The sequence below is a fragment of the Bos indicus x Bos taurus genome, chromosome 5 (genome assembly GCF_003369695.1).
Source record: "Bos indicus x Bos taurus breed Angus x Brahman F1 hybrid chromosome 5, Bos_hybrid_MaternalHap_v2.0, whole genome shotgun sequence".
NCBI lineage: Eukaryota > Metazoa > Chordata > Mammalia > Artiodactyla > Bovidae > Bos > Bos indicus x Bos taurus.
The window spans coordinates 10,166,813-10,189,508 of record NC_040080.1 but is presented as its reverse complement, the minus strand read 5'-3'; the positions used below and the strand labels follow the sequence as shown (position 1 = coordinate 10,189,508).

Sequence of the window (22,696 nt, the reverse complement as noted above, 5' to 3'; positions counted from 1 at the left end):
AGTAGGTTGGATCATTGAAAAAGCAAGAGAGTTCCAGAAAGACATCTGCTTTATTGATTACGCCAAAGCCTTTGACTGTGTATATCATAACAAACTGGAAAGTTCTTCAAGAGATGGGAAAACCAGACCACCTTACCTGCCTCCTGAGAAACCTGTATGCAGGTCAAGAAGCAACAGTTACACATGAAAAGATGCTCAACATCACTCATTATCAGAGAAATGCAAACCAAAACCACTCTGAGGTACCATTTCACGCCAGTCAGAATGGCTGCGATCCAAAAGTCTACAAGCAATAAATGCTGGAGAGGGTGTGGAGAAAAGGGAACCCTATTACACTGTTGGTGGGAATGCAAACTAGTACAGCTACTCTGGAGAACAGTGTGGAGATTCCTTAAAAAACTGGAAATAGAACTGCCTTATGATCCAGCAATCCCACTGCTGGGCATACACACTGAGGAAACCAGAATTGAAAGAGACATGTGTACCCCAATGTTCATCACAGCACTGTTTATAATAGCCAGGTCATGGAGGCAACCTAGATGTCCATCAGCAGATGAATGGATAAGAAAGCTGTGGTACATATACACAATGGAGTATTACTCAGCCATTAAAAAGAATACATTGGAATCAGTTCTAATGAGGTGGATGAAACTGGAGCCTATTATACAGAGTGAAGTAAGCCAGAAGGACAAACACCAATACAGTATACTAACGCATATATATGGAATTTAGAAAGATGGTAACAATAACCCTGTATACGAGACAGCAAAAGAGACACTGATGTATAGAACAGTCTTTTGGACTCTGTGGGAGAGGGAGAGGGTGGGATGATTTGGGAGAATGGCATTGAAATATGTATAATATCATATATGAAACGAGTTGCCAGTCCAGGTTCGATGCACGATACTGGATGCTTGGGGCTGGTGCCCTAGGACGACCCAGAGGAATGGTACGGGGAGGGAGGAGGGAGAAAGGTTCAGGACGGGGAACACATGTATACCTGTGGCAGATTCATTTTGATATATGGCAAAACCAATACAATATTGTAAAGTTAAATAAAATAAAATTTAAAAAAAGAAGCAACAGTTAGAACTGGACATGGAACAACAGATTGGTTCCAAATTGGGAAAGGAGTATGTCAAAGCTGTATACTGTCACCCTGCTTATTTAACCTATATTCAGAGTACATCACGAGAAATGCGAGGCTGGATGAAGCACAAGCTAGAATCAAGATTGCAGGTAGAAATATCAATAACCTCAGATAAGCAGATGACACCACCCTTATGGCAGAAAGCAGAGAAGAACTAAAGAGCCTCATGATGAAGTGAAAGAGAATAAAAAAGCTGGGTTAAAACTCAACATCCAAAAAAATGAAGATCATGGCATCTGGTCCCATCACTTCATGGCAAATAGATGAGAAAACAATGGAAACAGTGACAGACCTTATTTTGTGTGTGTGGAGGGGGGGGCTCCAAAATCACTTCTGATGGTGACTGCAGCCATGAAATTAAAAGACGTTTGCTCTTTAGAAGAAAAGCTATGACCAACCTAGACAGCATATTAAAAAGCAGACACATTACTTTGCCAACGAAGGTCCATCTAGTCAAAGCTATGATTTTTCCAGTAGTCATGTATGGGTGTGAGAGTTGGATTATAAAGAAAGCTGAGTGCAGAAGAATTGATGCTTTTGAACTGTGGTGTTGGAGAAGACTCTTGAGAGTCCCTTGGACTGCAAGGAGATCCAACCAGTCCATCCTAAAGGAAATCAGTCCTGAATTTTCATTGGAAGGACTGATGCTGAAGCTGAAGCTCCAATACTTTGGCCACCTGATGTGAAGAGCTGACTCACTGGAAAAGACCCTGATGCTGGGAAAGATTGAAGGAGGGAGGAGAAGGGGATGATAGAAGATGAGATGGTTGGATGGCATCACCAGCTTGATGGACATGAGTTTGAGCAAGCTCTGGGAGTTGGTGATGGACAGGGAAACCTGGCATGCTGCAGTCCATGGGGTCACAAAGAGTCAGACATGACTGAGCGACTGAACTGAACAAGTACGTGAAAGATACTCTGCATCATCAGCCATCAGAGAAGTGCAAATCAAAACCACAGTGAGACACCACTCCACGCTCACTAGGATGGCTGTAATCAGAAAGCCCAGGAGCTTCCCTGGCGGCCCAGTGGTTAAGAACCTGCCTGCCAATGCAGTAGGACACAGGTTTCCCTGCTCTGGGAAGATCCCACACACCATAGCGTCCATGTTCCACAACAAGATAAACCACCCAAAGAGAAGGCCGTGTGCTGCAGTGAGGAGTAGCCCCCACTCACTGCTACTAGAGAAAGCCAGCCTGCAGCAGCGAAGACCCAGAGCAGTCAAAAATAAATAAATAAATAAATCTTTTTTTTTTTTTTTAAGTGCCAACAAGTGTTCACAAGGATGTGGAGAAATTAGAAACCTCATAAACTGCTGGTAGGAATGTAAAATGGTAAAAGAATCTGGAAGTTCCTCAAATTAAACAGAGTTCCCATATGACCCAGAAACCCCACTCCTATATACCCATGAGAAATGAAAACACACGTCCACAGAAAAACTTGTACGTGGATACCCATCGCAGCATCCTTCTTAAAACCAAACGGCAGAAACAAGCCAGGTGTCCATCAGCTGTGGAATGGATAAGTAAACGTGGTATATCCAGATGATGGGATCCTATTTGGCAGTAAACTGGAATGGTGTATGGATGCATGCTCCAATACCGATGAACTTGAAAACCATGATGCTTAGTGAAAGAAGCCAGTCACAGGGGGCCAAATATTGTATGATTCCTTTTATATGATCTTCCCAACCTGGGAATCAAACCCAGGTCTCCAGCAGTGCAGGCAGATTCTTTACCAACTGACTACCAGGAAAGCATGAAATGGCCAGAAGTGGTAAGTCTATAGAGACAGAAAGTAGACTGACGGTTGCTTAAGGCAAGAGGAAATGGGAGGACTGGGAAATGACCAGCAAGGGGCACCGGGGTTTTTTTAGGGGTAATTAAATGTTCTGAACTTGAATGTGATGGGACTTCCCTGGTGGTCCAGTGGCTAAGACTGCACTCCCAATGCTTAAAGATACCACATGCCACAACTCTGACCCAATGCAGCCAAATAAATAAACATTAAACAAAAAACCCTTGTGGCATGGATGCACAAGTCTGTGAATATACTACACCACTGAACTATGTACTTTAAATGGGTGACGTGCATGGTGTGTGAACTATATCTCAATAAAACTGTTGAAAGGAAGAAGGGACTTCTTGGTGGTTCAGTAGCTAAGACTGTGCACTCCCAGTGTAGGGGGCCCAGGTTCAATCCTTGATCAGTTCAGTTCGGTCGCTCAGTCATGTCTGACTCTTTGCAACCCCATGAACTGCAGCATGCCAGGCCTCCCTGTCCATCACCAACTCCTGGAGTTTACTCAAACTCATGTCCATTGAGTTGGTGATGCCATCTAACCATCTCATCCTCTGTCATCCCCTTCTCCTCCCGCCTTCAATCTTTCTCAGCATCATGGTCTTTTCAAATGAGTCAGCTCTTCACATCAGGTGGCCAAAGTATTGGAGCTTCAGCTTCAGCATCAGTCCTTCCAATGAAAATTCAGGACTGATTTCCTTTAGGATGGACTGGTTGGATCTCCTTGCAGTCCAAGGGACTCTCAAGAGTCTTCTCCAACACCACAGATCAAAAGCATCAATTCTTCTGCGCCCAGCTTTCTTTATAGTCCAACTCTCACATCCATACGTGACTACTGGAAAACCCATAGCCTTGACTAGACAGATCTTTGTTTGGCAAAGTAATGTCTCTTCCTTTTAATATGCTGTCTAGTTGGTCACAGCTTTCCTTCCAAAGAGCAAGTGTCTTTTAATTTCATGGTTGCAGTCACCATCTGCAGTGATTTTGGAGCCCAAAAAACACTATTTCAACTGCTTTCTCATCTATTTGCCATGAAGTGATGGGACCAGGTGCCATGATCTTAGTTTTCTGAATGTTGAGCTTTAAGCCAACTTTTTCACTCTTCTCTTTCACTTTCATCAAGAGGCTTTTTAGTTCCTCTTCACTTTCTGCCATAAGGGTGGTGTCATCTGCATATCTGAGGTTATTGAGATTTCTCCCGGCAATCTTGATTCCAGCTTGTGCTTCTTCCAGCCCAGCATTTCTCATGATGTACTCTGCATAGAAGTTAAATAAGCAGGGTGACAATATACAGCCTTGACGTACTCCTTTTCCTATTTGAAACCAGTCTGTTGTCCAGTTCTAACTGTTGCTTCCTGACCTGCATACAGGTTTCTCAAGAGACAGGTCAAGTGGTCTGGTATTCCCGTCTCTTTCAGAAGTTTCCACAGTTTATTGTGATCCACACAGTCAAAGGATTTGGCATAGTCAATAAAGCAGAAATAGATGTTTTTCTGGAACTTTCTTGCATTTTTGATGATCCAGCAGATGTCGGCAATTTGATCTCTGGTTCCTCTGCCTTTTCTAAATCCAGGTTGAGCATCTGGAAGTTCACAGTTCACATATTGTTGAAGCCTGGCTTGGAGAATTTTGAGCATTACTTTACTAGCGTGTGAGATGAGTGCAATTGTGCGGTAGTTTGAACTTTTTTGGTTGTTAGTTCTAGAAGGTCTTATAGGTCTTCATAGAACTGTTCAACTTCAGCTCTTCAGCGTTACTGTTTGGGGCATAGACTTGGATTGCCGTGATATTAAATGGTTTGCCTTGGAAATGAACAGATCATTTTATTGTTTTTGAGACTGCATCCAAGTACTGCATTTTGGACTCTTGTTGACTATGATGACTACTCCATTTCTTCTAAGGGATTCTTGCCCACAGTAATAGATACAATGGTCATCTGAGTTAAATTCACCCATTCCAGTCCATTTCAGTTGGCTGATTCCTAAAATGTCGACATTCACACTTGCCATCTCCTGTTTGACCACTTCCAATTTGCCTTGATTCATGGACCTAACATTCCAGGTTCCTGTGCAATATTGCTCTTTACAGCATCGGATCTTGCTTCCATCGCCAGTCACTGGTGGATGCACTGGTGATGGAAGCAATCCTTGATCAGGGAGCTATTAACAGATCTCACATGCTGCGACTAAGAGTTCACACGCCACAACTAAAGATTCCGTGGGCCCCAACAAAGACCTGGAGCAGCCAGATAAATACATAAGTAAATATTTTTAAGAGAGGAAGCAGCAGCAGCTCGTCCCTGGAGGATCACTCAGTGAGAGGAGGGATACGGGAGAAGGCTCAGCCCTGAGTCGAGGGCTGGGTGTGGTGGTGACAACTGAAGAGTCTTGTCAGCCACGGCGGAAATTAGTCACTGGATCCATTCACGCTCCTACCTCAGCTCAGCGCCAGAGGGCCCCTGGGTCAGAACCAGAGACTCAGAGAGGGCCTGGCAAGGTAGGGACGCTGAGGTGGAGAGGCAGGAGTTGGCTGCTGGCTGCTGGGGGCAGCTGACTGCAAGGAGTCGGGTCTCCTGAATGGTAGCCTTTGTTTTCATCTTTGGAGGGGAGAGAGCAGGGGCAGCAGGCCCTAATCCCACTGGGCTCCTGCCTATGCCAAGCTCCACCCTTGTGCCAACCTTCTGCAGGGGCAATTATTTCCCTTCTTTTCCAGATAAGAAAATAAGACTCAGGTCTGAAATCACTTGCCCGAATTTGCAGCCAGGGTGCAGTATTTGGGAGACTAAAGAAGAATACAGGGAAATGGAAAGAGAAACTAAACAAGACCACAAGAAATCGGGACTTCCCTGATGCCCCAGTGGCTAAGACTCTGAGCTTCCAATGCAGGGGGCACAGGTTCAATCCCTGGTCGGGGAACTAAGATTCTGCATACCATGCAGTGTGGCAAACAAACAAAAAGACAATAAATGAATGACTATCTGATGATACAAATAAAGAAAAAGAGTAAATAAATAAAATAAATATCTAATATCTACATAGTGGAAGGAAAGAAGGGGATGGGGAGGGAGGGAGGGGAATTCCTGTGCACAGCCAGCTCAAGGAGAGCACCGCCCCTAGAAGGTTCCATTAATGGTCCCCCAGCCCCAGCTCACCCGGCCAAAAAACTGCAGGAAGGTGTTGGAAAGCAGCAGGTGCTTCTCGGCCAGGAAGCGGTAGCGCCGCTTCTCCTCCAGTTCAGCGGCCCGCTGACTCTCAGACACGAAGGCCTGCATCTGCGCGTGCAGCCGGTTCACACTCTCCTGCGGGAAAGGGAACTCTGGCTGGAGGCCAGGGATGGGTCCCTCATCCAGCCCCGAGTGCCAGCGGTCTGAGCCTCCCTCTCCTTCGTGAACCAGCCACCTCCTCCTGGAGGCCTCCCCTGGGCACCCAGCCCCCACTCTCACTTCGGAGCCTGCCCTCTCCTGTGAGTCTCAGCTCTGCCTGCCCTCCAGCCCAAGGGCACTTCTCCCAGGTCGGGCTGGTGTCTGAGCCACCACTCTGTCCCCAGAACCCGGCAGAGGGCCAAGCCCAGAAGTGAGGCCTAGGAAAGTTGGTTTAATGAAAATGCAAATTAATGGATTAATAACCCCCTGCTTGGGAGGAAAGATTCCAAAGAGGAGAGAGATGAGCTTAGTAAAGGAGGCAGGAGAGGAGATAAGGTCTTGGAAATGGAGGCCAGGTGTGGGGCCCTGACCTAGGGAGGAGGGGCTGGGCTTAGCCAGGGGGCAGGAGGTGTGCGTGCCGGGGAGAGTGCCGGGGCTGCTGGTGGGTTACGCCTTTGCACCCTGATTAGGGGTGGCGTGACTGAGGACCTCAGGTTCTCCCAGTGAAATAGGAGAAGGCGGGGAAGCCAAGGGAATGCGAGGAGGGCCACACAGTGACTAGGCGAGGAGCGGTGTTGATGGTGTCCCTGTGACCAGGGGTGCCCGCCAGGGGCCGGCTGACCCCTCCAGCTATGCTCACCACACGGGGTGGGGCAAATGACACCCCTGGAGTAGGGCTGGTGCTAGGTGGGGGAGCTTGGGTGGGTGTCGGGGATCCCTGAGAAGCCCGGGGTCGTCCCTAGCCCCTGCACCTTCATCTCCCGTGCGTTCTTGTCCCTCTTGCGCTCCATCCGCCACAGCTGGGACATGCTCTTCTCCAGGTTGGCGGCTCGGTGGCGGTACTCCATCTCGTAGTGCTGGCGGCTGTCCTTGGGTGGGGTAGAGAGAGGAGGGAGACCCCCATGTTAAAGGGCTCAAGGTACCTGGCCTATGGGCCAGAGCACTGGACAGGGGCAGGGGGCTCAGCCGGGAACGTGTACAACCTGGGGCCAGTCAGTGCCCAGCACTGGCCTCAGTGTGCTCATCTGTCAAATGGGGAAAGGCAGGCCTGCTGGAGATGGGCTGGAGGGCCAGGATGGGTGGCCAGACTCACTTTGATGAACTGCATGTCCAGCTTGGTGTTCTTCTCCATGTGCTGCAGGAGGTCTCCATGGAATGTCTGCACCTGTATGGAGTGCAGGGTGGGGTTGATCAGGGCTACCCAATCATCCCCCAGCCCCGGTGTTCCATTGCCCACCCTGCTCCTGACATACCAGGCTCCTGACCAACCATCAGAGAAATGGGTATAACAAGAGACCTGGCTGGATGCAGGATTAAACAATTAGACATACAAAATATTTAGTGCAGTACCTGGCTTGAAACACACCCTCCATAAATGTGTGATACTTTCCATTTCTCTGTGCTTTGATTATGCCTACCAATCTTCAAATACCAACTTCCCTACCCCCTCTGCTGGGCGGCCTTCCTGACTCCTTAGGCAGAATCCATTACTCTTGCATTTTGTTTCTAGAATGTGTACAACTTCTTTGGTAATGACCAAATTTCATTCCTCCAGCAGTAGGATGGAATTTGTTGCTGGGCCCCTGGTCATAGCCCCATTTGTGGGAGCAGCAGCAACCAGGTATGTCCCATCTCTGTATTCCTGGCACCGTGGGCTGGGCATGGCCCAGCAAAAGTGGTCACAACTGTTCACAGGAGTGGCAGCTTCCCACGGCAGGTGGGAAGGAGGTGGCCGACCACCCGGGTAACCAGGAGGACCAGGAGGGCTACTGGGCTCAGGCTCAGAAGAGCTTCACTCTAGAAGTTTTAGTTCTTCCTTCAATTTGCTCTGTAACTTTGGATGAGTTGCTGTCCCTCTCTGGGCCTCTGTTTCCCCATCTGTAATGGGAAACTTTTGGCCAGATGCTTGCTAGGGTCCAGCTCTAGAACCCAATGAACGTTAATTCTGTGAGCCTTGGCGATCAGCTGGCATGTTCCCCTTTGTCCCCTATCAGCGCTCCCTGGGTCACTCAGTGTTGTTGGGACGTTGCACCTAAATCTTCTCAGCTGCCCCCTTTGCTCTCAGGTTCAGACTGACCACTGCCACCTCGGGGGACCCTTCCACCTCTGCTCAGCCTTCTCTGTCTTCCCAGCCTTTCCTTCAGGAAGCCCTGCTCAGGAACCCTCGGTGGGTCCTGCCTGCTGCCCCAGGGGCCCCAGGCTATGCTGTAGGAGCTCTGTCCCTCAGGAAAAGGAATGCTGGTAATCAGAAAGGCCAGCAAATTATAAAATTCTCAGTGTTTCTTCCACAATTGTTTCTGAAACCTCGTTAACCGGTCTTTAAGGGAGCTTGGGTGTGACCTCCTTGGGGCTGGCCAGGCCTTACAGGCTGTCAGTGTGTGTGCTGGGGGTGGGAGTGTTTCAAGCTGCTCTGAGTCCCTGTTTCTGCCCCAGAGGGGCCCTTTTTTGCTGGATCCAGGCAATAAGAAAGGGAGACTTTCAATCTGTACCTGTAGGACATCCCAGGTCAAGGTTTCTGCTCAACTACAAGATGTATGTTCCTGAAAATTCCCACATCTGGCAAAATCACCCAATATATAAACAGGGCTTATGGAAGATGCAGGGTTGGGGCCGACCCTCGAAACCCTGGCAACCAGAGCACTAATGGAGACAGTGAATGGTACTGGAGGGATGAACTTGAACCACACCAAAGGCCATGGGAAAGATTAAAAATGCACGAGACCAACAGAAAGGACACACCGGCAACACCTTAGTTCCTGCAGAGCTGGCATGCTGAGGCAATACAGGAGGCGGTGGGGCTGCCACCACGGTGAATGTGGGAGGTGGCGACACCTGCTCCCAGCTCAGAGTCTGGGAGGCTCAGAGCCCTGCTTTCCCCAGGGAGGCCTGGGGGCACGAGCTCTCTTTAAAATGTTCTTAAGGTACAGCTTAAAGGGCTCTTGCTGTCAGTGCAGTGACAAGTTAGGGGCTTTCCCCTTCTTCTTATTTCTGTTTGCCCTGTTCCCCTGCTCAATACTTAGGAGGCATCACTTCTGAATAAGCCATTCCCATGTCATAGGATACGGCTCCTTCTGCTTCCAGTCACGTAGGAACTGAGTCACACCACAGAAATGAGTGTTAGGGCAGGACAGGTGGATTGCAATTCTTCCCATTACCAGGGCTTGGCTGTGATCACCGAGAGTGTAGAGGACACAGACCCAGGATGCCTCAGTCAGACAGGGCACCGGCACCACTGGGTTAATGGAAAGTCATCATCAAGCTCTTAAAGAAATGGATCTAATAAGAAGTGTGATACTTGAAGAGACCTTTGAGCTCTTGCTCTTGGGGAACCAGAGAGATGCCTATAATTAAGCAGGTGCTTCTGAAACAAGGAAGTCGCCTACTCCAGCACAGGCTGAGAATTCCCAGCAAATCATTACAGAGACTGCGGTCCCCTGCTCCCCTCCCCATGCGACACGCTCCATTAGCAGGTCCCATGAGCTCCTCCGTACAGAAGACGAGAGCAGACCCGCTGTCACGAACACGCACTGAGTTCCATGTGTCGAGGCCGCCCAGTAACTGAATCCGTCGATACAGGCAAAACCCCTTTCAAAGAACTGTCTCTGTGGGCTGACCACAACTTTACTCCTTCCATTTGCTCTTGAACACCCTCCTTCAGGCCATGGCCCCACCAACGACACCAACAAGAGTGTTGTCAAAATCACCAAGATTCCATCCACATCACTAAGTCCCACGATCGATTTTCAGGACCCACCCAACTTCTCCTGTCGTCATCATCAGACACGGCTGACCACTCCCTCTTCCTGAGACACCTTCCTCCCTCAGCTTGCAGCCCACCCCACTCCCCCATCCTTGTTTCCCTTGCATCGCCCCCTAACTGTTCTTCTCCATCTTTTTCTGATTCCCCCTCATCTCTCTGGTCCCCGAAGGTTGAGTTGCCCTGGGGCTCAGGCTGTGGGCCTTTTCCCTTCCCTGTCTACATGGTGAGCTCATGCGGTCCACAGGCTGCCGACTCCCAGATATATATCCCTGCCCAGACCTTCCCCAAAATTCCAGTCTTATCCATACGTTATTTGGGCTCCATTCAGCCAAGAGGAAGAGACCAATACTGAAGATAGGCTACAAAGGTATTAACATAACATACAGATAATAAGAGTCCCTGAGAAAGAAATGCAAAGAAAGAACAAAAAGTTTTCTAAAAAACTGTAATTAAAGAAAAAAGATATCAAACTATATATTGAAAGAGAACACATAACAAAGAATATTGTCCCAGACTGACCAATATCAAGATATATTCTGGAAAAATAACTAGGCTTGAAGAAAAAGAAAAAAGTTGGGGTCATCTAAGGCAAAAAAGATGGTTGGATGGCATCACTCATGACTCGTGACTCAATGGACGTGAGTTTGAGCAAACTACGGGAGATAGTAGAAGACAGGGATGCCTGGTGGGCCGCAGGTCATGGGTTTGCAAAGAGTCAGACACGACTTAGTGACTGAACAAGAACAACAAAGGCAAAAAGAGCAGATGATTTACAATGGAGAATATAGATTATTAGACTCTTCAATGGCAACATTCAAGATGAAAGAGAAAAAAAGGAGGAGAAAGAAAGAAAGGGGAGGAGGAAGAGAGTGAGTGAAAGAGGAAAGAAGGAAGGAACGTGAGGCAAGGATTTTATATCCAGCAAAACTGACTTCCCCCAGTACAAGGAGAACAAGCTGTTATCTTGGTGTCACAGCTCAGAACATTGTTCACATGAGCCCTTCCCATGCGGACAATCAGAGAACAAGACCAAAACAACAATCAAAACATGGACATGGGGTTGGAGGTGAATATTAAAAGTATAGCTACTTGCAAACAAAGATCAATGAGGTGAAGGGGGAGCGGGCGTGGTGCAGTGGCTCTGGGTTCTGACGGTGTAGATGGAACACGGCTGCAGATACTCCGCTTTTCACATGTTGAAGATTTATGGCAACTTGATGTCAAGCAAGTCTACTGGCACCATATTTCCAATAGCATCTACTCACTGCATGTCTCTGTGTCACATGTTAGCAATTCCCTCAATAGTTCAAACTATTTTTATTATTGTCATAATCTGTTAAGGTGATCTATGATCAGTGATCTTTGATGTTACTCTCACAAAAAATTGTGATTTGCTGAAGGCTCAGATGACAGCTAACATTTTTAGCAACAAAGTACTTTTAAATTAAGGTATGTACATTGGGTTTTTTTTTTTTACATAATACTATTGCACACTTAATAGACTACAGTGTTGTATAAACATAACTTTTATATGCACTGGGAAACCAAAAAATGTGACTCACTTTATTGTGGCATTTGCTTTTTTGCAGTGGTCTGGAACAGAACCCACAATGTCTCCAGAGCATGCCTTTGAAAGTGGTGGCGGGGGGAGGCTGCAGAGACCAAATGTAAAACCGACTTTAACTGTTTTCAGCATCATATTGGTGGTGGTAGAACTAGTTTCATCATTCAGCGACTGTTCTGTCTATGTAGCATGTGGTATAGCAAACGGTAACTGTGGGATGTTCTTCTTTCTTTTTCTGTGTGCTTGGGAATCAGGACTTTTGGAGGGAGGGCACACTGTCAGCTTGCAGGATGTTAGTTCTCTGACCAGGGATTGAATCTACACCCTCAGCAATGAAAGCATGGAGTCCTAACCAATGGATTGCCAGGGAATTCCTGAGTATCAGGACTCTTGATGTGGAACAAAAGAGATACCGGTGGAATAGAGAAGAGGTGAACTAAAAACCCGGTGCTAAATCTGCATTGGAAGTAACAGTATTAATTATGAAGAATTCTATCTTTATATATATGTGTGTGTGTGTGTGTGTGTGTATGTGGTTTGTACAAATGTATATATGTATCTATGCACGCATGCATCTGTGTATGTATCTAGGCATATGTATCCTATCTACTATATACACATATGTTTTATATATAGCATTGGCCACTGAAAAAGTCTAGGAACAGTGATGAACCCAGTAGCAACGGACACCCCTAGTAAGCAGATAATGGTCTTCAATATCACTTTGCACTAAAAGCAGAAACATTTTTAAAGGGGCTTCATGGAGAGATGACTGATTCCATTTGTAGAGCAGAAGAAGTACCAGATGAGAACAATCATGTCAGGCTAGATAGCGAGGAAACTGTCAGAACCATGAGGGTTATGCCAAAGAATTCACGTGCCAGACTGAAGAGGCTTCTGCTGGTCAAAGAGGGGACACTGTCAATGTCAATGAAATAATGATTGCAAAGGAGTAAAACTCATCCCCTCCAGGCATGCCAAACGGATGGAACCCGAGTCTGAGCCATCCTCTGGATCCAGAGGACAAAGGAACAGCTGAGCTGCACCAGGAATGCTCAGAAAACCAAGTCAAAAGGCCCCAAGTCCTTCGATGGATAAATTGTAAGGAAAGAAAGGAATGGCGGAGGAACCACTAGATTAAAAGACACTCAAGAACATATTTTAAAAGAGAGAGAGAGCAAGACAAGTTCTACTGTCTGGGGACATCGGACTGGGTGGTCAGTTATGGAGAAGCACAAGGCAGTGTCAGACCAGTGGTCACTTTTGGAGGAAGAGAGGGTCTGTGGTTTGATGGGGGCCCATGGAGGGGCTTTAGGGAGGCTGACAAAGTTCCTGACCAGGATGGGAGTTTCAAAGGCGGTCTGCTTGATAATGATTCACTGAGCTCGAATTTGTTCCATGATACTTTCTGTGCCGGTATGTTATTTTTTGGCCACAAGCCATGTGGGATCTTAGTTCCCTGATCAGGAATCAAGCCTGTGCCCCCAGCATTGGAAGCAAAGAGTCTTAACCACTGGACTACCAGGGAAGTCCTGTGCCTGTATTTTAGTTTATAATAAAAAAAAAGGTTTGGTTAAAAAAAAAACCAAAAACAGCCCAGATCCTGTTATTCCTTTGCTCAACACACTCAGAGGCATAGCCAGAGTCCCGACAAGGTCTACAGGGCCTGGCCCCTGTTAGCCAGGGGTCATCTCTGCACTGGCCCTCGATGCCTCCACTCCAGTCAAGCCTTCCTGTGTGCTGACCCCTTTGCGAGAACACTTCCCGCAGTTGTCTCCCTGCTTACTCCCTACCTCCTTCAGGTCTCTTCACAATGTCACCTCTCTAGTGCTGTTGTCTTGAATATCTGTTAAAAATCACATCCCTCCAACACTTTCTACTCCCTTCCCTGTTCTCTTGTCCTCCATAGCGCATTTTGCATCTAACCCATCACACATATGCTCACTTATTTGTCCTGGGTTTTGTCTGGCTCCCCCTTGGGGAGAGCAGGGGGTTTTGTCTGCTGTTCCCCCCACCCCCGCCCCCGCAGTGCCCATTGCAGTGCCTGGCATAGGGCGGTGAATTGCTGTCAAATGAATGAGCCCAAGGGGGAGATGGCCTCTGGTGTGTTGGGCCCAGTGTGGCTCTGGCCAAGGGCCCTGCCCTGTTGTCACAGCCGAGACACCAGTACCCAAAGAGGGCAGCTCTCTTTACAGAGCGGGCCTGGATGACACTCGTCTCTATCCAGCCCAGGTGCGCCACGAGTGACATGACAAGTCATCAGACACAAGGAGAGGAAATCACAGGCTGCCAGGGTGGCCTGTGCCCTGTAGCTCCCCACCCAAGCCCCGGGAGATGACACAGGCTTAGCACTAAGCCTCAAGGTGTCCGGGGAAATGGGCCAGGGATATGGTTTTATCGAGTGGAGGTGGATGCTTGTTTTCCACTGGGGAAACTCTTCCCCATTTCGCCATGGCTACCAAACTGGTGAGTATTTTATGGTGTCCCCAACTTGCACCCGGACGTCCAGTGCTTTCCCACGCACACGTTTGGGAGCCAGGCGGTCACGGTTAGTTGAAATTTCCTTCTGAGCTTCCCAAGGCCCTTCACACCCAGCCCCGCCCACCCCTCCTCTCCACCAGCTCTGTCCCCAGCTCTCTTCTGCCGATGCCATGCTCTGCCATGCTCTGCGCATGTCAGCCCAGAGCGCCCCCGGAAGGCCCTCTCTTCTCCTCTCCCTCTGGCCCACCTCTGCTCCCTTTTCAGAGCTTGTTCTCTCCTTCCCAGGCAGCGAAGCTCTGCTCAGTGGCAGGCCCCCATTCCAGGCCTTGGAGCCACAGAGAAGACCACATCCCAGTCCTGGCACAACTCCCAATCTTGGCAGGGGTAAAGACAGGGCATCAGTTCTGCTTCTAATCATAGCTAAGGTACATAGAGGGCTACAGGTGCGAGGGTCAGTAATTTATACTTATACTTAATCCTCATAAGAATGCTACAAGGCAGTTTCGATTATCTCCATTTCACAGACAGATAAACTGAGGCACTGAGGTTAAGTAGCTTGTCCAAGGTCTCAAAGCCAGCAACTAGCGGAGCTGGGCTTTGAACCCAGGTGCTCTGGCGCAGAGCTGGTTTTCTTCACCACCACTTGCTAAGAACGGACATGTGTGTGTTCTCGCTCAGTCATGTCTGACTGTTTGCAACCCCATGGACTGTAGCCCGCCAGGCTCCTCTATCCATGGGATTTCCCAGGCAAGAATACTGGAGTGGGTTGCCATTTCCTCCGCCAGCGGATCTTCCTGACTCAGGGATGGAACCTGCGTCTCCTGCCTTGAAGGCAGATTCTTTACTACTTGAGCCATCAGGGAAGCCTAAGAACAGATAGAAGCATCTGTTGGAGTCAGAGGAGGAGAGACTGAACTTGCCTGGGTATCAGGAAAGACTTCCTGGAGGAGGGGACAATGGTGCTGGCTGGCAAGGGTCGGGGTGAGTGGGTCCTCAGCTGGAGAACAGTGTCACAGCAGCCTGCGGTGGGAACACCAGGCCATGTGTGCAAGAGGGCAGCTCTTTGGAGGGTCTGGGCTGTGACTGGGGTACTAGGGAGGCTGCCGGATCAGCAGGGCCAGGAATCCCTTACCAAGTGGCTGAGTTTAGTTCTGTGGGTGGCGGGGGTGTGGAAATGTTTTCTCCTGGGAGTGATAAGGTCAGATCACTGGCTGCTCCCTGGGAGAGTGGAGGGAGGGGTTGGGGAGGCTGGTAGGGGCGGGGTCCTGGGCCTTTCTCTTCCTGGCTCCTCCACTCAGTCTGGAATCTTGGGTGAATGACTAGATTCCTGACTCAGTTTCCTCCTCTGTGAAATGGAGATGGAAATGCACCCGCCTCCCATGTCGTTGATGTGCAGGTGAACGTGCCCAGCAGAGCCTGGCCCTGGCAGGTGCGCCCAAGGGCAGCCGCAGTTGTCATGTTACCAGAGTCCTCTCTGAGAAAGGGTGTGGAGGTTGGGCCCTTGTCCTCCACGGAACGCCGCCCACTCTCCCGACTGACCGCTCAGGGCCGCAGGATCTGAGACTCACCACCACCTCCAGGTCAGAGTTCAAGTGCCGCTGAGTGTCGGACATCTGCACCAAGATCTCACCTGGAGGCACAGAGGGCAGCGGCCTCAGTTGGGGGGCTTGTCTCATCACCCCGCTTCCCACCAGAAGGGCCTGCCCAAGCTGGGTTTGGGACCAAAGTCCAGGGATTTCCCACACGACTCTGGGGCTCTGGCAGCTCCTGTCCTACCCTGGAGAACTCCTGCAGGGAGGGGTGAGGAGGCGCATGGGTTCCAGAAGGAGAGTCTGGGAGCTGGGCCCTTGGGCTGCAAGGCCTGTGCCTTTGGGGAGGACTTCCTGGAAGAGCCAGGCTGTAAAAGGAACCCTCTCTGGGACCCGAGAATGGGGGCAAGGCAGGCCCTCGGCCTGAGGGGAGGCGCCCAGGAGGCAGAGCCTGGGCAACAGGAGGAGGTGGGCAGTGAGGCGTGTCCCCCAAGCCCCAGAGGTCAGCAGAGCGATGGGGAAGGGGCGTGCCTCACCCAGAATCTGCGAGGTGGAACTCTGCAGGGCCTGCTCCCCAATCTTCTGGATGGCGTTGAAGTACACCTCAGCCGCCTCGGACAGAGCTGCGTGGAGACGGGGAGGCATCCAGCCGCAGCCCCTCCTCTGTGTGCTCACCACTCCCCATTCTGGAGGGCTCTCCTTTGGTCAGGAGAGTGTGGGGGGCTCTGGGCAAGGTGGGGGTGGAAGAGGGAAGGGGTGCCTGGGCCGTGTGTGTGTGTGTGTGTGGAGTAGTGTTGGCCACAGGAGAAGCAGCAGGGGTGGGGGGGGGGCGAGGGGATCTCCCTGGGGGGCAGGACCTTAGCCCGTCTGTCGTGGGTGGGGGTGCAGGCATCTGTGTGTGTCAGAAGGTGGGTGTGGGCAGGGTTGTTGAGAGGCTCAGGTGTAGAGGCTCAAAGTGGGGGTGGGGTGATACAGGTTCAGGTCGCTGGTGCAAGGACTTTGAAGTCCTAAAAAGCAGGGAGGGGTTGGGTGACGCTCAGCCCTGGGTGTGTCCCCGGCTTGTCCACCTGCTCCAGAGCTCACAACCCTCTGCTGATTAGCGCTGGGGGTGGGGGCGGGGATGTCGGGAAATGGGGGGGATGGGAGCTCTTTGCACAGGTGCTGAGTGAGGGGCGAGGTTTGGCTGTAGGTGGGTGGATGGGGGGCCAGTCAGGGTGTCAGACTGGGGGTGCCAAGGTGGTCTGAGTATGGCAGTGGGCTCAACAGCTGGCACTGGGGTGACACATAGAAGTGTGTGTGGTTGGGGTTCTGTGAGCCCACAGGACCGGGTGCTGCCTCTCTGGGAGCATCTAGGGGGCACATGAAGGTGTGTGAGGGGTCTCAGGGCGTGAGGGTGACCGTGACGCGTGGGAGTGTGTAGGGACGAGGATCACTGGGGTGCGAAGGTTACAGTGGAGGGTGCGATCGCGTGGGTGGGGCCAGGCACTCACCGTGGAAGGCCCGGAGGTAGTTGTTCCCCAGGTACACCAGGTTCTCCAGGGCCGGGTTGAACTGCTCCAGGATGCTCTGGGGTTGGAGAGCAGGAGGAGGGAGGGTGGAAGAGGGGAACAGAAGATGGAATGAAGGATGGGCCTCAGGATCAGGGTGCCCCTCAGCCCCAGTGAGAAGCCTGACTTGAGGGAGCCCGCTCAGAACCCTGAAGTCACCCAGAATCCTGGCTCTCGGCTGCAAGGGCCTCAGAGGCCAGGATCCAGGCCAGCGTCCCCTTGGCCATCTCCCGCTCACCACCTGCCCAGTGGGCACTTGCGTCTAGAAGGTTCTCCTCCCACTGGGCTGAAGCCTACAGTCTGTCACAGTGCCCAGCTGGGCATGGCTCAACCTGCCCTGAGTCCAGGACCTGTGGGCTGCTGACAGCCACCTCTGGGGCAGGGGCAGAGCTTGCCCTGCTCAGAGTAGAGCCCCTCGGGAGCCAGGCTATGGCTGGGTCATGTGGGCCACCACATGGCCAGTGGAGAGCGCCCTGGGTGACGAACTTAAGACTTGGGTCTTGATTCAAAGCCCAGCAGGCCCTCTTCCTCCCTTGATGACTTTGAGCAGGGTTTTCACCTCTCTGGCCTCATTTTTCTTATCTGTCAAATGGATTATTTCCTATTCCACTGGTGGTGTGTTGTGAGGTTTACACATTGCAAGGGTCCTATGCACGAGAGGTGCTCAATAAATGCCTATGGAGACCACAGCAACCCCTCTGGAGTGGGGTAGGAAGTTGGAGTGTGAGGCTCGGAAACCAGCGAGAGAGGCAGAGACAGGGAGACCCAGACAGAAAGAGACAAAGAGAGAGACTCCTCCACCCTGGGGGGCCAGGTGGCTGGGTCCCCTGCTCCCAGCTTAGGCCACCCTGGGTCCTGTCCTGCTGTGTCCAGAGTTTGGGAATTGGGGGCTCTGGTTGAGTGCTATCTCAGCAGGCCTGTCACTCATGGGATGAACCCCTGTTCTGGGAGGCTCAGGTTGGGGCTGGAGTGGCCAACTGCCCCTAGGGGTCCCCACCCCCAGATCCACAGCTCAGCCCAGCCTGGTTCTGGGCCTTCTTTCCCAGAACAAGCTGCCGCCCTGCTCACGCTCTGTCTTCCAGAGCCGGCTGAACTTCGAGCCCTGGGAGGGGGCCCGCGCCAGGCACACACTCACCTTGTAGATGGCCATGGTGGATCTGTAGAACTGGTCCATCTCGGGGGCCATGGAGCAGGCGTGCCCAGGCACTGAGCAGGAGGCGCTGGCAGGGCTGGGAGTGCTGGGGTTCGTACCCTCCGATGGCCACTGCTCAGCGGGCAGTGAAGGAGGCCGCAGAGCAGGACCCAGCGAGGGAGGGCCGGCCGAGGAGGAGGTGGCAGCTTAATTATTCACCAGCCAGGGATGTCAGAATGCGATCTGGGGTGTAACCAGACCCGGCGGGGAAGGCATCCTGTGACGCGGGTGGGTTCATGTGACCTGCCCTTCAATTATTTACCCCTGAGCCACGGACCAGTGGGCACGCGTGGATGGTCACTCTCCCAGGTCACCACCTGCAGGAAGAGCCTTCCCTGGGCCAGCGGGGACCCCTGCTCACGTGGGGCCCCCCGCCCTCCCACCTGCCTACACTGGGCAGGGCTCACCCTACTGGGCTCAAGCTGTGCAGTGACCACCCTGGACCCTCCCTGACAGCCCCTCCCTGCGGGTGGAACACACCCACATCTCTTCACTGTTCTCAGCCCCTTCTCTTCCCTGAGCCCCTCAGACTTGCACCCCAAGGGCTGAGGCTCCCACCTCTGCTGCCGCCCGTACCCCGCTTCCTCCATATGCTGGAGACAGGGCGGCACGAACCTGGGAGTCACACAGGCCTGAGGGCACAGCTGCTCACTCGCTGTGTGACGGCGCCTGAGCACCTTGCCCTCTCTGGGTCTCAGCCCCTCTTCTAGCAAGTGGGGCTCTCCCTTGCCCTCCACTGTGGGCCAGGCGGGCCTGGCTACCGCCTCTGAACACCCTCCAGGCCAGTTTGGGGAAAACTTAAAGGGAAGAGGTGTCCCTGCCCTGGGGAGGCTGGGAAACAGAGCTTCTGTCCTTCCGGCGTGGACCCAGGCGGATGACGGTCAAGGCTGAGGGGGGCTGGTGGGTGGGGGGCACTCACACCACACTCACACACACAACACAGGCCAACGGGAATCAAACCGTTTATTTCACGCTTAGGGGCTGTCCCCTGGAGCCCGCTCTACACATAAATCACTTCCTGGCGGGAGGAGTAACTGAAGTCACAGGAGCGACCTTTGAGAGCCACAGAGAGCTCGTGGGTGGGGTGGCTCTGAGCGGGACGATGGCTGGGGTGTGCAGAGGGGCAAAGTCATGGGACACCCCACTCCGGGGTTCCCTCCTGAAGGGACAGTGATGGCCTGTTTCTTGAGCCCCACCCCAGGGGAGAGGGCCGAGGGGGGAAAGGCTTGTGCAGCCCCAGGGACCAGGAGGAGCCTGGGGCCCTTGGGGAGGCCAGGGCTGGGCACGGGCCCCGGCAGCCTTAGTGTTTGACCCTCCAGAGCAAGGGCCCGAGGGCCGTCCTTGGCGGTTAGGGAGCGGCCGGAGCGAGGCCCGAGGCTTTCTAAGCCTGGAGTGACACAAAGTGCCAGGAGGTAAGGACCGAGGGGGACAGAGGCCAGAGGACCAGCCTCAGGCCGGAAGCCCGGCACCCCCAGGCCGGGTCTGTGGACCCAGAGCTGCCTGGGCCCGGCTCTGCCCAGCGGCGGCGTGGTGGTGGTAGGGGGAGCTGGGGAGGGGGGATTTGGGGGCCTGGCAGCCTCACGGCGAGAGCAGCAGCTGGACGAGCTTCTGGAACTGCTCCCGATGCTCGTAGATGTAAACCTCAGTCTCCCAGAGGGCGTTGACCAGCACTGTGTCGTTGATCTCGTCTAGCATGATGTCCGTCCCCAGCTGGGGGTTCAATCTGTCCGGGGCAAGGAGGAGGGGTCACGACCCCAGGACACTCGGCCCAGGTCGGGGGACAAGAGCTAGGACTGGGGTGGGCTTGGGACACAGAGCAGCCTCTTGGGGAAAGGGACAGTCCAGCCTGGGGGCTGGGGCCGGCCGAGCCTCACCTGAAGTACTGGATGCCGACCATCTCGCACCAGGCCCGGGCCCGGTCCACGGCCCGCCCGTCTGGATCCGTGCACTGGTGAGAAGAGGCCCCTGTGAGTGCTCAGCCCACGCGGTGCCCACAGCCCCTGCCCGGGCTCCCCAGGTTCCAGGGTGGCTTAGCTCCCAATCAGCAGGGTGACTGGACAAATCCCACTGCTCTGTGCTGCAGCGCCTGTCCCAGCTATGTAATCAGAGGGGCATGGGCTGTGGCCGGGACAGGTGGCTCAGCAGGGTCTAGGGTCGGTGAGCATGGAGGGGCTGAGTGGACAGGCCTCCATCTCCCGGCCCCATTAGCTTTTGTCCATCTGACATTTTGGGCTTCCACATGGGCCGTGCGTGAAGGAAAGAATCCTCAGCTAAACAATAACTGAAAACCCCGCTGCAGGTGGTCACCGAGGGTCCTGCCAGCACTGAGACTCTGTACTGGGGATCCCCCCTCCTCTGAGCTGGCTAAGGAGGGCCCACAGAGCCCTGCCATCTCCCTGACACCCAGGGCTCCCACAGGAAGCCTCACCCTGGGGCTGAGACCCCGAGGGGAGTGGGCTGGGGAGAGGCCACACTCACACAGTCCACCACCATCCTGCCCAGTTCCTTGGCCCCAAACACCGTCTTGGCCAGTTCCCAGGGGTTGCTGGGTCGGAAGACGTCCACACAGGTCACAGGCACCTGAGGGGACCTCCCTGTCCCCAAGGAGACGACAACGGACAACTTCTTCACCTTGCTGTCCTGACCCTGTGGGAGCAGGACCGGTCAGAGCGGGGCTTCCCCGTGGTGGACCTTTCCACGGACGGGGACACCCGGGGTAGAGGATGCGGGACAGAACTCTGATGGCAGAAGCACAGCTTCTCCTTTGCTTCGGAACAAGTTCTGCTGCCAATCTTCTGGGCGACCTTGGTGACCCACCTACCCAGGCTCCTCATCCACCAAGACAGGTGACATCTGAGGACCCTTCCCCATCTCACAGTCTCTCAGCGATTCCCTCTCCCTGCCCTTCTTCATCTGGCCTCTAGAGGGCACTCGTCTCTCTGCAGCTTGGGGCTGCCTCAGGGGCTTGGTGCTGACCGCAGTGACAACCACAGCCAGTAGAGATATAGGACACTCACGGTCAGGCACTGTCCTAAACCCTTTGCAGGTAAGAGCCCGTGGAAGCCTCACAACAGTCCCCAGGCAGGTTCTATCAGCAGCCCCAGGCAGTGGCTGAAGTGAAGCATGGGCAGAGCCAGGCCCCACACTGCCTCTCCTAACATGTGTGGGCCTTGCCTGCCTTTGCACTAAGCTCCTTGGGCTCAGGGCCGCTTCTTTTCCTCCGGATCACTGACTCTGTACTGTCTCCTCCCCAAAGGCCTTGGGATGGGCTTCCTTCCTCCGTGAGCCCTTTCTGAGCCCCCAGGCCTCTGGGGGCGGGGGATGCTCCTGGGCCCTGCACCAATCTCTGTCACAAGCATTTGAAACACTTGGATGGCGTGTGCTTGTTTAGGGACTGTCTTCCCTAAATGTGAGCACCCCAAGGGCAAGCGTGTGTCTCCAGGCCAGGCAGTGTGGCTAGGCCTGTGACTAGCAGGGACTGGTCTGCATGCTGTCCTCCCCACAAACAGCAGATGCTGTTAACTGGTCATTAACAACCTTCACCGCCTGGTCCGGACTGCACCTCAGAATCCCTCTTAGCACAGTTGCTTTGGGCAGACACCAAGCAGGCTCAAGAGTGAGATAAAATTGCTGCCAAGGGCACAGACGAATGATCACATGAATAAAAGACATTTGCTCTCCCAGGAGTCAGTCCGTAGTAAGATTTGCAGAAACAAACTGCCATGGGTGGTCACATCCAGCTCCCCCAACCTACAGCGGCTCTCACCTTGCGGATCAAGTCCTGGTTGTACTCATGGATCTCGGTCATGGCGTCCAGCGTGGGGTTGTTGGCCAGCAGCCCGCCATCCAGGAAGCGCCCATTGGGCCGGAAGTAGGTGGGGGCTGCCCCACTGCTCCGGGCTGCCCGCCACACCAGCTGCTCTGGGGGTGGGGGAGGAGGGGGTTCAGTGGCACAAGAGATGTTGCATTTCAGATCTCAGGGGGTGTGTGTGTGTGTTGCATGTCAAATCTCAGGGTGTGTGTGTGTGTGTGTGTGTGTGTGTGTGTGTGTGTGTGTGTGTACACATGATGCTGTGTGAAGATGGAGAGGCTGGGGACGCTTCAGAAACAGGACGGACAGGCCATGCTTGGCGGAAGGTGGGGTGCAGTTCGCCTGAAGCCTGATGGCTCCCCGGCTCTGTCTGCCCTCAGCTGATACACTCAGGAGGGCAAACCAGGGCAATGGGCGGGATGGTGGTGGGCTGGGGGTGCCTGGCAGCCAGGCTGCGTCTCCCACCCACCACCTTGCAGCCTCTCGGGCCAATCACTTCCC

The 22,696-nt window shown here is 52.8% G+C and overlaps 2 protein-coding genes across 9 annotated transcripts in view; both read right to left on the bottom strand.

Annotated features, from left to right (window-relative positions):
* The window catches only part of BAIAP2L2 (BAI1 associated protein 2 like 2), a 30,352-nt gene extending 11,125 nt beyond the window's left edge, over nt 1–19,227 (bottom strand). For all 4 annotated transcript variants that reach the window (XM_027540817.1, XM_027540815.1, XM_027540818.1 and 1 more), the window contains exons 1-7: nt 18,328–19,227; nt 17,136–17,211; nt 16,182–16,268; nt 15,685–15,746; nt 7,405–7,476; nt 7,064–7,180; nt 6,102–6,248 (exon numbers count right to left, since the gene is read on the bottom strand). In XM_027540817.1, the coding sequence (XP_027396618.1) occupies nt 6,102–6,248; nt 7,064–7,180; nt 7,405–7,476; nt 15,685–15,746; nt 16,182–16,268; nt 17,136–17,211; nt 18,328–18,378 (612 nt within the window). In that variant the 5' untranslated portion in view covers nt 18,379–19,227. The remainder of the gene's footprint in view (nt 1–6,101; nt 6,249–7,063; nt 7,181–7,404; nt 7,477–15,684; nt 15,747–16,181; nt 16,269–17,135; nt 17,212–18,327) is intronic.
* A 104-nt stretch (nt 19,228–19,331) lies between these two features.
* PLA2G6 (phospholipase A2 group VI) overlaps nt 19,332–22,696 on the bottom strand; it is a 58,811-nt gene continuing 55,446 nt past the window's right edge. For all 5 annotated transcript variants that reach the window (XM_027540810.1, XM_027540814.1, XM_027540809.1 and 2 more), the window contains 4 exons: nt 22,151–22,305; nt 20,863–21,030; nt 20,259–20,332; nt 19,332–20,107 (listed from right to left, as the gene is read on the bottom strand). In XM_027540810.1, the coding sequence (XP_027396611.1) occupies nt 19,963–20,107; nt 20,259–20,332; nt 20,863–21,030; nt 22,151–22,305 (542 nt within the window). In that variant the 3' untranslated portion in view covers nt 19,332–19,962. The remainder of the gene's footprint in view (nt 20,108–20,258; nt 20,333–20,862; nt 21,031–22,150; nt 22,306–22,696) is intronic.